Source organism: Melanerpes formicivorus, unplaced genomic scaffold (genome assembly GCF_026170545.1).
Source record: "Melanerpes formicivorus ecotype bairdi unplaced genomic scaffold, bMelFor1.0.p_v2 SCAF_488, whole genome shotgun sequence".
In the NCBI taxonomy this organism is placed as follows: domain Eukaryota; kingdom Metazoa; phylum Chordata; class Aves; order Piciformes; family Picidae; genus Melanerpes; species Melanerpes formicivorus.
The window spans coordinates 42,747-58,885 of record NW_027142840.1 but is presented as its reverse complement, the minus strand read 5'-3'; the positions used below and the strand labels follow the sequence as shown (position 1 = coordinate 58,885).

Genomic DNA, 16,139 nt, shown 5'->3' with positions numbered 1-16,139 from the left:
GTGTACGTGAAATGGCCTGGCACTTCAGAAGCCCTGAAGTACCGAGCTCTGGTGGACACAGGGGCCCAATGCACCCTGATACCATCGGGGTACAAAGGGGCTGAGTCCATAAGCATTCAAGGAGTCACAGGAGGCTCGCAAGACTTGACTGCACTGCAGGCTGAGATACGCCTGACTGGGAATGAATGGGGAAAGCACGACATAGTGACTGGTCCAGATGCACCTTGCATTCTTGGCATTGACTTTCTGCGGGAGGGATGCTTCAAGGACCCTAGGGGGCACAAGTGGGCGTTTGGGGTGGCAGCTGTGGAGACTGCAGGCAAAGAACAGCTGTCCACCATGCCCGAGCTGTCGGATGAGCCCTCCGTAGTGGGCAGCCATAAGGTGCAGGATTTGAAGTTACCTATTGCCTCTCGCATAGTACATCGCAGGCAATACAGGACCAACAGAGACTCTCTGCACCCCATACACCAACTGATTTGATGACTGGAGAGCCAGAGTGTGATCAGCAAGGCTCACTCCCCCTTCAACAGCCCGATATGGCCAGCGCGGAAGGCAAATGGGGAATGGAGACTGACTGTGGACTACCGTGGCCTGAATGAAGTGACTCCTCTGATCAGCGCTGCCGTGCCGGACATGCTGGAGCTCCAGTACGAGCTGGAATCGAAGGCGGCCAAATGGTATGCCACAATTGACATTGCTAATGCCTTTTTCTCCATTCCCATTGCAGAAGAATGCCGGCCACAGTTTGCTTTCACCTGGAGGGGAGTACAGTATCAATGGAATCAGTTACCTCAGGGCTGGGTCCATAGCTCAACCATCTGCCATGAGGTGATCCAGACTGCCTTGGAGAAAGGTGGAGCTCCTGAGCATCTGCAGTTCATTGATGACATCATTGTATGGGGTGAGACAGCAGAGGAAGTTTACCAGAAGGGTAAGAGGATAATTGACATCCTGCTGGAGGCTGGCTTTGCCATCAAGAGAAGCAAGGTGAAAGGGCCTGCCAGGGAGATCCAGTTCCTGGGTGTTCAATGGCAGGATGGCCGTCGCCACATCCCTCAGGAGGTGGTGAACAGGGTAGCCACTATGGTGCAGCCCACAAACAAGAAAGAGACACAGTCGTTTTTGGGGCTTGTGGGCTTCTGGAAAAGGCACATTCCCGGGTACAGTCAAATTGTGAAGCCTCTCTTCCATGTAACAAGGAAGAAAAATGATTTTGTGTGGGGACCTGAGCAGCAGGTGGCGTTTGACCAGATCAAACGAGAGGTGGTCCATGCTATGGCTCTGGGACCTGTTCGAACTGGGCCAGAGATCAAGAATGTGCTGTACACTGCGGCTGGTGAGAATGGTCCTACATGGAGCTTGTGGCAGAAGGCTCCTGGTGAAACCAGGGGCAGGCCCCTAGGTTTCTGGAGTAAGGGGTACAAAGGCTCTGAGGCCAACTACACCGCGACAGAGAAGGAAATCCTAGCTGCCTATGAGGGCGTCCGGGCTGCCTCTGAGGTAATTGGGACTGAGTCACCTCTATTTCTAGCTCCGAGACTTCCAGTCCTGACCTGGATGTTCAAAGGGAGAGGTTCAACCCCACATCATGCCACAGATGCTACCTGGAGTAAGTGGATGGCCCTGATAACTCAGCGAGCTCGGATGGGGAACTTCGAACACCCTGGCATAGTGGAAGTGATCACCAACTGGCCAGAGGGTGCTGACTTGGGAATGCCACCAGAGCAGACAGTGAGCCGTGCTGAGGAGGCTCCCCCATATAACGATCTCCCTGACAACGAGAAGGGCTATGCTCTATTTACAGATGGGTCCTGCCGGCTTGTAGGAAGCAAGCGGAGATGGAAGGCAGCTGTCTGGAGCCCAACAAGGCAAGTGGCAGAAGCAAGGGATGGAGAAGGTGAATCCAGTCAGTACGCAGAGGTAAAAGCTGTCCAGCTGGCCCTGGATATAGCAGAACAAGAGAACTGGCCAGTGCTGTACCTCTACACTGACTCCTGGATGGTAGCCAACGCCTTGTGGGGGTGGCTGAAGGAATGGAGGAGGAACGGGTGGCAGAGAAAAGGGAAGCCTGTTTGGGCCGCTGACCTGTGGCAAGACATCGCCGCCCGCCTGGACAGGCTGCCAACCAAGGTACGGCACATCGATGCACACATCCCCAAGAGCAGAGCCACAGAGGAGCACAAGCACAACCACCAAGCAGACCTGGCTGCTAAGATCTCCCAAATAGACTTGGACTGGGAACACAAGGGTGAGCTGTTCTTAGCTCACTGGGCCCATGACACTTCTGGCCACCAAGGGAGAGATGCCACATACCGGTGGGCTTGGGACAGATCAGTGGCCATCTCTATGGAGGCCATCTCACAGGTTATCCATGAGTGTGACATCTGTGCTGCCATCAAGCAGGCCAAGCGCATGAAGCCTCTGTGGTATGGGGGGAGATGGTCGAAATACAAGTACGGAGAGGCCTGGCAGATAGACTACATCACCCTTCCTCGGTCTCACAGTGGCAAACAGCAGGTACTGACCATGGTGGAGGCAAGTACAAGGTGTCTGGAGACCTACCCAGTACCTCATGCCACTGCTCGCAACACCATCCTGGGCCTAGAGAAACATGTCCTGTGGAGACACGGCACCCCCGGGAGGATTGAATCAGACAAGGGAACCCACTTCAGGAACCATCTCATAAGGGACTGGGCAAAGGAACATGGGATTGAGTGGATTTACCACATCCCATACCATGCACCAGTGGCGGGGAAGGTCGAGTGCTACAATGGCTTGCTAAAGACCACCCTAAAAGCCATGCGGGGTGGAACCTTCAGGAACTGGGAAAAGCACCTAGCTCAAGCCACTTGGTTAGTGAACAGCAGAGGATCTGTGAACCGAGCTGGTCCTGCCCAGTCCCACCTGCTGCAAACAGTGGATGGAGATGGAGTTCCTGTGATTGCTGAGAAGAACCTGCTGGGGAAGTCAGTGTGGGTTTTCCCTGCTGCTGGTGGGGGCAAACAAACCTGAGGGGTAGTCCTGGCTGAGGGACCTGGTCACACCTACTGGGTCATGTTAGAAACTGGGGACGCTCAGTGTATCCCACAGCAGAATGTGACTCTGGCAGAGAGGGGATGAACTCAGAGGGGGCAACACACACCAAGATATTATAGTCACTGTGTGAATAGTTATAAGCTGTTCTGAGTGTTTTCTCTCCTAGTTTAATACCAGCCTAGCATCCAGGACTCAACATGAACACACAGCACACCAACCCAGAGAGCTCCTGCTTCATCTCACCTGCACCTCTTCCTGATGCCCCACAGCAAAAGACTGTTCCTGTTTCCCTACAGCAACAGATTGTTCCTGATTTCCCTTCAAAGACAAAGACAGTTCCCTGATTCCTGATTCTTCTCCACATCCCTGCCCAGCTCAAGCATCACTTGCATCAACCAGCACTGGAGAGAGAGAGAGAGGGCCCTGAGAGGGAGACAGCCGGGAGGCCTGTGGATGTAGTATACCTGGACCTCAGCAAGGCCTTTGACACCGTCCCCCATAGCAAACTCCTGGCCAAGCTGTCAGCCCATGGCTTGGACAGCAGCATTCTGAGCTGGGTTAGGAACTGGCTGGATGGCCAAGCCCAGAGAGTGGTGGTGAATGGTGCAACATCCAGCTGGCAGCCAGGCACCAGTGGTGTGCCCCAAGGATCAGATGCTCTTTAACATCTTTATTGATGATCTGGATGAGGGCATTGAGTCCATCATCAGTAAATTTGCTGATAACACCAAGCTGGGGGCAGGAGTTGATCTGCTGGAGGGTAGAGAGGCTCTGCAGAGGGACCTCGACAGGCTGGACAGATGGGCAGAGTCCAAGGGCATGATATTGAACGCATCCAAGTGCCGGGTTCTGCACATTGGCCACAGCAACCCCATGCAGAGCTACAGGCTGGGGTCAGAGTGGCTAGAGAGCAGCCAAACAGAGAGGGACCTGGGGGTGCTGGTCGATGGTAGGCTGAACATGAGCCTGCAGTGTGCCCAGGCAGCCAGGAGGGCCAATGGCATCCTGGCCTGCATCAGGAAGAGTGTGGCCAGCAGGAGCAGGGAGGTCATTCTGCCCCTGTCCTCTGCACTGGTTAGGCCACACCTCGAGTACTGTGTCCAGTTCTGGGCCCCTCAGTTTAGGAAGGAGGTTGACTTGCTGGAATGAGTCCAGAGAAGGGCAACAAAGTTGGTGAGGGGTTTGGAACACAAGCCCTATGAGGAGAGGCTGAGGGAGCTGGGGCTGCTTAGCCTGGAGAAGAGAAGGCTCAGGGGTGACCTTATTGCTCTCTACAACTACCTGAAGGGAGGTTGTAGACAGGCTGATGATGGTCTCTTCTCCCAGGCAGCCAGCACCTGAACAAGAGGACACAGTCTCAGGCTGTGCCAGGGGAGGTTCAGGTTGGATGTTAGGAAGAAGTTCTATACAGAAAGAGTGATTGCCCATTGGAATGGGCTGCCCAGGGAGGTGGTGGAGTCGCCGTCATTGGAGGTGTTCAGGAGGAGACTTGATGTGGTACTTGGTACCATGGGTTAGCTGTTTGGGTGGGTTGGATTGGTTGATGGGTTGGACACGATGATCTTGAAGGTCTCTTCCAACCTGGTTTGGTTTATTCTAAAAATAAAGGTTTTTTAAAGGACTTGCATCAAGAACCCTAATACCACATTTCACGACTGGTTAAAGGGACTGTGACAGGAAAATGGAAGTGGAACAGAGGGGTGGACTGTGGTTACACCCACCCTGGGGGGAGGTCTGAGAGACCCCTGCTTCCCCTGGGGGACAAAATAAACTTGATCAAGCTGGACATGTTTTCTCCCTCCCAGGAAGAAGGGTCCCCCTGGTCTAAGTTGGTCTGTTCCTCTCCCCCTTCCTGTCCAGCCAGACTATAAAGGGGAGGCCATGGCAGGCATCTCCTTCTTTTGCTCCTGCCTCACCTGTTTGAAAGGACCCACAGCTGCTGCTGGCCTCCTGGTTGTGCCGTGTGGTCAGGCCTGATCTTCTCTGTGCCGCACCCAGGCTTCCCTAAAGGACCAAAATCCACACACATCGAGGGAGATACAAGGCCATCCAAATTTGGTTTTGTATATTCTCCTATTCATCCTTATTCCTTACCTTGTAAATCCCCCCTGTTATTGAGATATAGATATAAAAATATATACAATTATTATAAATTATTAAAAAATAATATTATACTATTAAAATATTAAATATTATTAATTATCAAATTAATTATTAAATAATTAAGTGTTATATAATATTAACTATAAAATAAATATAATATTAAATATTAAATATAAAATAAATATTAAATCATTAAATTAATTATTAAATTAATTATTTTTAAAATTTATTTTAAAAAATGACTTCTACTTCCAAACCAACTCCAGATTATTTTTTGTAGATTAAACTCTGGTTGAGGCTCAAACTACCATAGGTCACTGTCAGGACAAGTGCTGAGCGCCCAGCAGGGGCAGCAGGAGGTGTGAGGTCATGTCCCCAATGGCACTGTGTAGCTGTGGGGCTGGGTGCAGAGTGGCCAGGGTCCAGCATGGGGACATCCTGGGATTCAGGAGCTGCCCAGTCCTGTATCTGTGATGCTGAAGGAGCAGCCCCTGCAGCCCTGTCTGGAGCAGTCTGGGGTGGGGGTGGTTGAGGGGCACCGCAGGGATGTGCCTGGGCACGGTGACAGGAGGAAACCATAACTTCCTGCCTGGATACCGTGGGGGGAGTGCAGCAGCCAGTGCTGCAAGGTGACGTGGGCTGTGGTTTGTGCACCTGCAGCTCCAGCTTCTGATGTGCCTGTGGTGAATAACTGCCCCTTGGTCACACACTGAGAGGTGGGACATGGCTCAGCCTTGGGATGCAGGTCTGCTGCCAGGGTAGGGACCTGTCCCAGCCCCAGCTCCTGCCAGGGACTCCCTGTGGGCCTATGCAGGGAATGGTTGGCCAGCAGCACTCCTGGGATAGAAATCCTGCCCTGGCCAAGGACCTATCCAGGTGCTGCTACCAGCACAGTGGAGGCTGAAGGAGGGGCAGGGGCTGTTCCCTTCCCATCCTGACAAAGAGCCTGCAGCAGCCCCAGCTGCATGGTTGCCACAGCTCAGGGGCAGCTGCACACTTGCCTCTTGGCTCCTTGGATGAGCCTAGGGTAAGAGATGCTCAGTGCTGCCAGTGCACACAGTGGGGTGCAAGTGGTGACAGAGCCATTTCCCCTCCACAGCCAGACTGGCCCATGGCAATCCCCCACCACAGCCACTTTGGCACCCGCAGCAGAACACCTCTGTCCCTCATATATGGTCATGAAGGGCGCTGGAGAAGTTCATTGGAGGGCTGAGCTGCGTCGGAGGGCAGATAGCTGCTGATAGCGTCTCAAAAGGAGCTGCTGCTTTGCTTGGCTCCTCCTGCAGCTGCCTCTCTCTCCTGCAGAGATATTTCACCCTGTCCCTCTGAGTCCCCAGGAGCTGTGCCAGCAGGACAGGAGGCTCAGGATGGGGAAAGAAGGACTCCTGTTGCCTTGGGTGCTGTGGCTGCTCCCCTGGGTGCAACTGTGCAGGGGTAAGTTCTGCTTCCCTTGTCCCATAGCCTGAGGCCAGTGGGCACCAAGGTGACCATTGGGAGAGCTTTGGGAACAGAGTTGCTTTGCATGTGGCACTGAGAAGACAAGAAGGTTCTCCAGTCAACAGAGCCTGTGCCTTGCTCTGTGCCTGGCTGTGTGGGAGAGGGAGCTGTGGGTCTGGTGGCTCAGGGCTGTAGAGAGTGTGCAGGGCTTGGGAGGAGAGGGTTCCATGTGCAGGGCCAGGCACAGTGTGCACTTGGGCCTGGGCAAGGGCTGTTGAGTTGAGAGGAGGTAGCACAGGCTGTGGGATAGGCAATGCCCCAGCAGGTCTTCTGCTGGCCACCATCAACTGTTTGCAGCCTGTGGGGGGAACAGGCAGTCCCCAATGCCCAAGGCACAACCAAGCAGGGGGAGGGCTCCTACTCTGGTGCCTGTGACACACCCTGGGCAGGGGCAACCTCCAGACCTGCAGTCTGGGGCTCAGAAATTTCCTGACCATTCCACGTCTGTGTTTGAAGGAGCTGAAGAGCTGAGGCTGGCGAATGGCGGCAGGCCCTGTGCTGGGAGAGTGGAGGTGAAGAATCAGGGACAGTGGGGAACTGTGTGTGGTGACTCCTGGGACATGGAGGATGCTGCAGTGGTTTGTAGGCAGCTGGACTGTGGATCTGCTTTTGCGGCTCACTGGTTTGCATACTTTGGGCCAGGATCTGGCCCCATTTGGATGGATGATGTTCAGTGTAATGGCACCGAGTCTGCCCTGTCTGACTGCGCACACGGAGGATGGGGTCAGCACAATTGTAATCACTATGAGGATGCTGGAGTGACCTGTTCAGGTACATGGGTGGGGGCAGCCTGGTCCTCTCCTATGGGACTGGGATGGAGGAAGGCAGCTGGCTGTGCCCTCGGGGAAACAAGGGGGCACTGGAGGAGGGCCCAGTGTGGCAGGTCATACTGCTGAGCTGGGGCTGGCCTTGCTGATTTCCCTGGATCTGGAGGAATGCCCAGTGGGAAGGGGCACTGCCTGACCCCCACTGTAGCTCAGTCCAACCTTGGTCAGTGCCAGGGCCTGGGAGATGAATGCCCACCTGGCCCTGCAGTCAGTTGCATCTCCTGTTCACACAGCAGCTGTCTGACAGCACCAAGGACTGGGTCCCCCCATGCCAGAGGCACCAAGAGCAGCTCACATGGCCACCAAAAGCCCAGGATGAGCCAAGTTGGCCCTTTGGGGTTTTCCCCTGATAGAAATGAGTCCTCAAAGCACAGTGACTGCTCAGAGAGGACGATCACTGGGCTCAGGCAGAAGAGCAGGGGGGTCCATGGCCACAGCATCCCTCTTCCAGGGGTACTCCCTGGGAGCCAACCCACAGGGGTACTGCCCTGTGCATGCAGCTCTGAGCTGCTGCCCAGGTCCTGCTGCCTGGCCCAGCCTCTGGATGCCCTGCACCAGTGGGGACTGCCTCTCCTTGGTGCCTGTCCTTGCACCAGGGACTCCTCTGCCTGCTTTCTTTCCCTCTGCCCACCCAGGGATGGAGGTTTGTGGCAGTGACCTCTGACCCTGGCTGAGGACCACATTCCGGAGTACCTGTTACAGTGGGGGCTGGGGAGTGGCAGGGGGGTTGTGGTTTCTTTGTTCCGTCAAGAGCCACTGGGAGCAGCTGGGGTGCTTGTGGTGCTCTTTGCTTGTGGTCTTCCTGGCTATGAGATGGGATGTGGGCATCCAAGTGCCTGAGGGCTCTGGGAGCTCACAGGAGGCTTTGGTTGCTCCAGGGTTTGTCCAGCTGGTTGGAGGGGACAGCCCCTGCTCAGGACGTGTGGAGATCCATGATGGGAATGAGTGGAAAACTGTCTGTGCCTCAGACTTTGATCTCAACGCTGCCAACGTGGTCTGCAGGGACTTACAGTGTGGCACAGCCCTGTCTGTGCCTGGGTCAGCTCCTTTTGGAGAAGGGGTTGGTCCCATGTGGGACAGAGAGCTGCAGTGTGTGGGGAATGAATCTCATCTTGCCTTCTGCCCCAGGGGATCCCCCAGGGAGCAGCCCTGCACCCACGCAGATGGTGCTGGAGTCATCTGCACACGTAAGGACTCAGGGTGGGGTGCTGGACACCAAGAGTGTGCCTGGGAGGGGGAGCAGAGCCTGTGCTGGGCTGGATGTGAGGGCAGGAGTGGGGATGTGGTTACCTACAGCCCTAAACTCAGGCAGGAGGAGGAGGATGGGAGGCTGTCCCTCGGGCCTGGCCTGCAGCTCTGGAGGTGCAAGAGCACCAAGCCAGCCTTTTGCATCTTTCTCTGTCCCAGAGTTCACAGGGTTCAGGCTGGTGAATGGCAGCACAGCATGTGAGGGGAGGGTGGAGGTCGATGTGCAGGGGACCTGGGGCACCCTCTGTGACTCCCGCTGGGACCTCTTGGACGCCCACGTTCTCTGTTGTCACCTCAACTGCGGCTTTGCTGAGTCCATTCCTGGAGGAGGGCATTTTGGGAGAGGCACTGGCCCAGTGTGGAGAGACTCATTCCACTGTGATGGGACTGAAGCCCACCTGGGCCAGTGCCCAGTGAGCACCCTGGGGGCCTTCCTGTGCTCCCATGAGAAGGATGCAGCTGTTATTTGCTCAGGTGAGTGCTGGAAACATGCTGGGAGAGCTGCAGTTTGGCCTTGCCTGAGGGAGAGCAGGTGAGCTGCAGGGACCTGCAAGGCTGCCAGGGGCCTGAGATGTGCTGCAGCCTGCTGGGCTCCTTGGTGCCACCAAGGGCTGGTCCATGGCCTCTCTCCCCAGGCCCAGCTGGCTCCGGCTCCCTGCGGCTGGTGGGGGGAGGGAGCCGGTGCGATGGACGAGTGGAGATCTACCAGCGTGGGACATGGGGCAGGGTTCTGGATGACCAATGGGACCTGCAAGAGGCCAGCGTGGTGTGCCGGCAGCTGCAGTGTGGAGAGGCAGAGGCAGCCTACAACCCTCCAAAGCCTCAGAGAGGGCTGGGTCCTGTGGGGCTGCGAGGGGTGTGGTGCGCAGGGCACGAAGCCAGCCTGCAACTCTGCAACACCTCCCTGGCCGAGAGCCTGCTGGCAGCAGGGATTGCAGAGGACGTGGGGGTCACCTGCTGGGGTGAGTGGCACTGCAGGGCCCCCCAGGCTCTGGGCTGGCTGGGCACCAGCCCCTGACAACAGCTGGGCTTTCTTTCCACTCAGGGAGCCGGCAGGTGCGGCTGGCCAAGGGGCCTGGGCGCTGCGCTGGCAGAGTGGAGATCTACTACCAGGGCAGCTGGGGCAGCGTCTGCGATGACGGCTGGGACCTGCCCGATGCCACTGTCGTTTGCCACCAGCTGGGCTGCGGAGGGGCAGTGAAGGCAGTTGGTTCTGCTCACTTTGGGGAAGGCTCTGGGCAGATCTGGCTGGATGGTGTCAACTGCTCTGGGGCCGAAGCTGCTCTCTGGGACTGCCTGGCCAAGCCCTGGGGGCAGCACAACTGTGGGCACAAAGAAGACGCAGGAGTCATCTGCTCAGGTCTGTGCTGGAAGCCCAGTGCCTGGGCAGGCCAGGAAGAGGGCAGAGCCAGCAACAGCTCATGCCCTGCCTGCTGCCTCTGAGCCCCTCTCCAAGCCCACCCTGGGGATGCCAAAGCATCCAGGGGTCCCCTAAGTACCACTAGGTCCCTGGGCAGCTCAGCTGTCTCCAAGGCTGAGCAGGACTGAAGGACTCTTTGTCCATCAGGGCTTTTTCTGCCTGTGGGTTCAAAGGGAACTTGCTGGCAGTGACTTTGTCTGGCTGAGGGCCTGGGAGGTGCAGGGCTGTCCCTGCCCCCAGAGCCCCAAAGCAGCCTGGTCCCATCTCAGGCCTTTCTTCCAGAGTTCATGGCCCTGAGGCTGGAGAACAGCAGTGACTGTTCCGGGCGCCTGCAAGTTTTCTACAACGGGACGTGGGGCAGCATTTGCTCCAACTCAATGCCTCCCAAAACTGTGTCCCTGGCATGCAAGGAACTTGGCTGCGGGGACACAGGGTACCTGACAACACAGCTGCCCTCTGCTAGGGTGTCTGGTCCTGCCTGGCTGGATCGAGTGGAGTGTGGGGACGGGAACAGCTCCTTCTGGCAGTGTCCCTCTGCTCCTTGGGAGCTGCAGTCATGTCATGATCTCCGAGATGAGACCCACATCAGCTGCAGTGGTAATTCTGAGCTACATGGGCACCAGCATCCCCCCAGCTCCTGCTCCCTGCTGGACACAGACAAGCACAAAGACAGGGCCCACTGGGGCACTTGTCCCTTCTGCTATTGCTGGCAAAAGTAGGAAGTCAACTGTCAGAGCCCCACAGCTTCCCCAGCAGTTTCCAGCTGGGCTCAAAGCAGCACCTGGGCAAGGCAGAGATGTCTCCAGTCAAGGGCTTGGAAGAGACCAGATAGGGCTTTGAGGAAAACCCATGGACACCCTTCCACTGCTCTGGGTCATTGCTGTGACCCCTCTGAGTGATCAGTGTTTAGCTACTGCCATGAGGGAAGGGGCAGGGGGAGGCAGGAGCAGAATTCAGCACTACTCCATGATGCACGACCTCCCTGCAGCAGCCCTTTCACCTCAGCATTTCCTTCTATAGGGACACAGCCAGAACCATCCCCTGGCCTGGGGTCCCCGTGCCCAGACTCCAGGAGCTGCACAGGTAGCTGCGTCTGCACATCCCTCTCACCTGGCAGGGCTCTGCCTGCTGTCCTGCTGCCCTGGCAGGGCTCTGCCTTTTCCAGACAGGGAGAAGATTCGTGCTGTGGGAGGGGAGCACAGGTGCTCAGGCAGAGTGGAGGTCTGGCTGCAGGGCTCCTGGGGCACAGTGTGTGACGACTCCTGGGACAGGCAGGATGCAGAGGTGGCCTGCAGGCAGCTGGGCTGTGGCCCTGCAGTGTCTGCCCTGGGCGAGGCTGCCTTTGGGGAGGGGAGAGGCCCCATCTGGCTGGAGCACGTGGAATGCCAGGGCACAGAGTCATCTCTGCAGGACTGCTGGGCCCGGCTTGGGGACAGTGGTGTCTGCCAGCACAAGGAGGATGCTGGTGTGAACTGCTCAGGTGAGTGGAGGGGCTGGGACCCCTCCCTGGGGTAGGGGCAAGGAGCTGGGAAAAGCATTTTTCCCATTGGTTCCCTTCATGGCCCCAGTGAGAGCAAGGCCACGGCAGCCTGGTGCCAAGATTGCAGCAGCTGCTGTGTGGAGGTTCTCCAGGCACTGTGGGCAGAGCTCTGCATTCCCCAGGGCCATCTCCTGGGCTCTTTATGCCATCTTGGGCACAGCCTGGAGCGGGGCCCTGGGCTCAGTCCTAGCCACCCTCAGTAGCGCCACAGGAGGGGTAGCTCTGGTGGGATGGGTCGGGGATGTTCCCACATGCACACAGTGTCAGAGAGGAGGCTCCCTGGTACCTGCACACTCACCCTCTCAACCCAGATCTCCACCTCCTCCCCTGCAGATGCACCTAGGAGAGGAGCACCAACCCTCCGAGCAGGTAACCTCTCCTCCCTGCCAGCACTGCCTCTGTCCAGGCCCAGGCTTTGACCCCCAGCTGGAGCGAAATGGCTCCTTGCTGAGCTGGGAAACTCCCCAGAACAGACACTGGGTAGTGGTGGGGCACTGGGGAGGGCTGACTCTTCCCCACTAGGCTGGGAGCTTCCCCTTCACTCACTCCCAGGCTTATCTAGCCCCAGGGTAATAGTGTAAGGGCTGCCGCATTCTGGCCACGCATCTACCCTTGGCCTGGTGCTGCCCTTGCTGTGCTCCTGTCCATGCAGATCCTCCTGGGAGCAGTGTCTCAGTGCCTGTCATTATCTGCATCATCCTGGGAGCCCTTCTCTGCCTGCTCCTGGCCATCCTGGCTGGGCAAGTGCAAAGTGCCAGGGCTGGGCACACAGGTGGGTCCTCTCCCCATGCTCCCAGGTCAATATGGCTTCTGGAAAGGCCAAGGCTGCTGTGTTGTGGCAATGAGTGGCACCAACAGAGCTAGGGAGCAGAGTGTGTGCTGCAGGCTGTCCATGTGCTTCTGCAGATGCCTGGAGCAGAGAGGGGGCAGCAACAGGGGGAGGGGAAAGGTAGGAGCTTCCCCTAGCACCAGGGCTCAGAGAGGCACAAGGGCTGTCTCTGCAGGGAACATGCAAGGGTGTTGCTGCCCCAGGTCACCTCCATGGGGACACTGCCCTCACTGAGGAAGTGCCAGTGGTGACAGAACAGCACACCAGCCCTGTGGGAACAGCCCTGGGCTGGTCCAGGGGAACAGGGCTAGAGGAGCAGAGTGGGGTCCTGACCCTGCCTGCCCATCCCTGTGCTATCCCTGGCTCTGTCTGCAGGTTCCCAGAGCACTTGGGAGGCTTTCCCTGAGGCTGTGTATGAGGAGATTGGTTCCAGCCTGGAATGGGAGAAGCAGGCGAGGTTCAGTGGCTCAGGTGGGTTTATGTCCCTCATGGGGGGCACATCTGCAGGCCTCATTTCCCTGGCCTCCACCTAGAGGCCTTTAACCCCCTTGCCCATGGTCCCTGCAATGCAAGGGCCATCACATCACTGGGAAGAGAAGCCAGGGGCTGTGCCTGGGTGAGAAGCTTTCCCCTCACCAGTTCTACCTGTCCGAACCAGGGACAGGCCCTCTCTGTGCCTGCACCCTGGGTGGCACCTGAGGGCTGAGGGTAGGGGCTGTCCCAGGACAGATCTGGAGCCCCTTTGAGACAGGGTTTGTCCCAGGGCAGCAGGGTGAGTCCTGAGCCCTCTTCCCCACTGAGCCCTGGCTTGCTGGGTCCCACATCCCTAGCAGCACTGACCACAGCCAGGTCACCAGAGAGCATCTCCATGACCCTCCCTGCACCTCTCTCCAGGCTCCTATTCAGAGGGGTCCATGGCCAAACCTGGGGACATCAAGCAGGAGGATGGTCTGGAGTCAGCAGAAGGTAATGGGGGACAGGAAGGGATTGATGTCTGCTCCCTGCAGACATGTGAAGAACAGTGGTGTCACTGAGTGTCACTGCAGTTGTTGGGGAGGACACAGGCAGGGCTGTCCTGTGGTGCTGCCAACAGCAACGTCTGACCTCCACATCTCTCCACTTCCTCCTGTCTGCTGCTCTACAGAACATCTCTTCTCACTGTCACCAGCTCCTCTCTCCTTTCAGATGTCCCTGTCCTGGCTGAAGGTGACCCAGTGGATGGCTATGATGATGCCAGGGAGGTTTCTGACCCTGGGCAGGATCCTTTGTTTGGGCAGGAAGCCTGGGAAATGAGCCGGGAGCCAGAAGGAGGAGCAGGACCCAGGGATGCACCTGGAGGTGAGAGGGGAAGAGAGTATTGCTGGTTCCTGGGGTGCCATCCCTGGTGCCATGTGAACTGCTGCCAGGCTGAGACCCAAGCTCCTGGCATGGGGAAGCTGCCCTGGGAGATCTCCTTGGGATCTGGGGGTGGACGAGGGAGCTGAAGGTGCCAGAAATGGAAAGGGGAAGGGAGGAAGTTGATGCCCAGAGCAGGAGAGGCAACCCTGTGGCCAATGTACAGTGACTGCCTTGCTGCTTACAGGTGCAATGCTGCACTCACAGAGCAGTGCTGAGGCTCCTGGAGCTGAAGCAGAGGCCTGGTCCCTGTCCCTGGAGAGCACAGGCTATGATGATGCTGAAGAGATGTCTCCTGCACACACAAGAGATGTCTCCCTGGGGACACACAGGCTGTGACACCACAGCTCAGGGCAAAGGGGTCCTTGAGCCCTCAGCCAGCAGAGCTCATCCCTGCCATGGGGCCTGGTGCAGCCAGGAAGGAGGAGAGCTCTGTGCAGCTGGGAGAGCTGTGGACACCAGGAACTGGCTTCTGTTCCCAGCAGCAGTAGGAGCAGCAGGGCAGCAACTCTGCTTTTCCTGCCCTGCTTTGATTCTGCCACACTGGTTCTGATTAAAAGCCTTTGGAGGGTTGTTGCAGAGCTGGTGCTGTGTGCCTGGGGGGCAGGGTGTCTGCTCCCTCTGAATGGAAAGACAAGGTGGCCTCACCTGGCCAGGTGTTGGGGGCATCATGGCCATGGGCTGTTCCTTACAGTGGTCAGAAGGCAGCTCTGCTCCCCACTGCCCTGCACAGGGGACTGACAATGCCCTTCTGATGGCTCTGCCAGGACCCCATCTCCATGAGCTGTTCCTGCTGCCTTGGGCCCTCACAGACCCCAGCAATCCTCCCACAGCCCCAGAGCTGCCTCCTTCCTGGGCAGGGCTCTCAGGACCCATGGCAGCCCCAGGACCCCTCCTGCTATTGCCTCTTTGTCCTGGAGGAGGAGCTCAGCACCCTGCTGTGATGGGAGTCTTGCTCCACAGGAAGCTCTTGCTACAGCCAGTGCAGCAGTTCAGCTTCTTACCGGTGTGGACTGGCAGTGCTGCCAGAGGTGGCAGCTAAGGCTGAAACTCTTGGCACAGTTGGTGCAGGTGAAGGGCTTCTGGCTGGTGTGGACCTGCCAGGGAGCAATGAACATCAAGTTCCCATGGAAGCTCTTGCTGCAGTACTGCAGATGTTCAGCCTCTTGCCAGCGTGAGCACGGCAGTGCTGGGGGAAGTTAGAGCTCCTGCTGCAGTCAGCGCAGTCGGCACCAGGTTGGGGACAGTGGTGCTTCACCCACTCAAATCTGGGCAGGAAAGCCATTCAGGACACTGATTTGCCTGCTTGGGTGGCACAGAGGGGCTGCCACACCATTGTCCTCCTATTCCTCTTCACATTCCTCCTTCTCCTCTTCACCTGCCTCCTCTTCCACATCCTCCCCCTCTTTTTCCACATCATCCCCCTCCTTGTATTTGTTATCATCATCCTCCTCCTTTTCATCTAGCTCACCCTGGCATTCCTTCTCACCCATGTCTTCCTCATCATCTTCTTCCTCCTCTTCCACAGGACTGAAATTTGGGGGTTTGTTTGTTTGTTTTTCTTTCTGCCTCTTTCTGTTTGCGCTTTGGAATTCTCCTGGAGGAACCATTCAAAATCCCCAGGAGAAAATGAGTTTTGACACGAGGGCAGAGTGCCCTCCCAACTGCCACATGCAGATGAGAAGGAGAATGCACTCCTTTTATTTCCTGACATCCTGGCAGATTCTTGCATGTACTACACACACATTTTCCACTGAAAGCAGCCATTCATGGCAGGTTTTCCATAATCACCACTTTTTGCTTTTTTCAAATTTCCCCCAGACCAAGAGCATCTTCCAGCCCATTGTGGTAATGAACTCAAACCCCTTCTTTCTCCCTCCCCCTCAGTGGAGTGGGGAGGAGGGGCAAGAGAAAAGGATGAGAAAGGGACAGGAGAGCTATTTTCCTTCCTAGGGCTGGGGTCGGTGCACATGGGCCCTTCCTATGCCATGTTTCAGAACTCTGCATGTTGGCAAGCCCAGGATGTGATAGGCTGAGTTTCCCACTTCAGCTGGTGATGTCATGGCACAATTACTCTCAGAAATATTAAAAGGGAGTGAGCTGAAAACTGTGCTGTTCTTCCTCATGGCAAAGCTCCTCCTGCTGCAAAGCTCTTCCCTAGCTGCAAAGCTCTCCCTTGCTGAAAAGGGTTCTCGCTCATCCTTCCTGTTTTTTTGCTTCCCCCATTGTGGATTATAACTT

The 16,139-nt window shown here is 56.8% G+C and overlaps 1 protein-coding gene across 1 annotated transcript; it reads left to right on the top strand.

The window, feature by feature from the left end:
* Positions 1-339: 339 nt before the first annotated feature.
* Positions 340-12,364, top strand: LOC137460010 (scavenger receptor cysteine-rich type 1 protein M130-like; the record flags this gene model as incomplete). Its single annotated transcript, XM_068170639.1, has 11 exons — positions 340-420; positions 2,368-2,520; positions 8,218-8,653; positions 8,874-9,188; positions 9,350-9,676; positions 9,760-10,074; positions 10,417-10,731; positions 11,155-11,217; positions 11,300-11,614; positions 12,008-12,043; positions 12,327-12,364. Coding segments are annotated over exons 1-11 (2,394 nt in total), but the record flags the coding sequence as incomplete, so codon positions are not given.
* Positions 12,365-16,139: the final 3,775 nt, after the last annotated feature.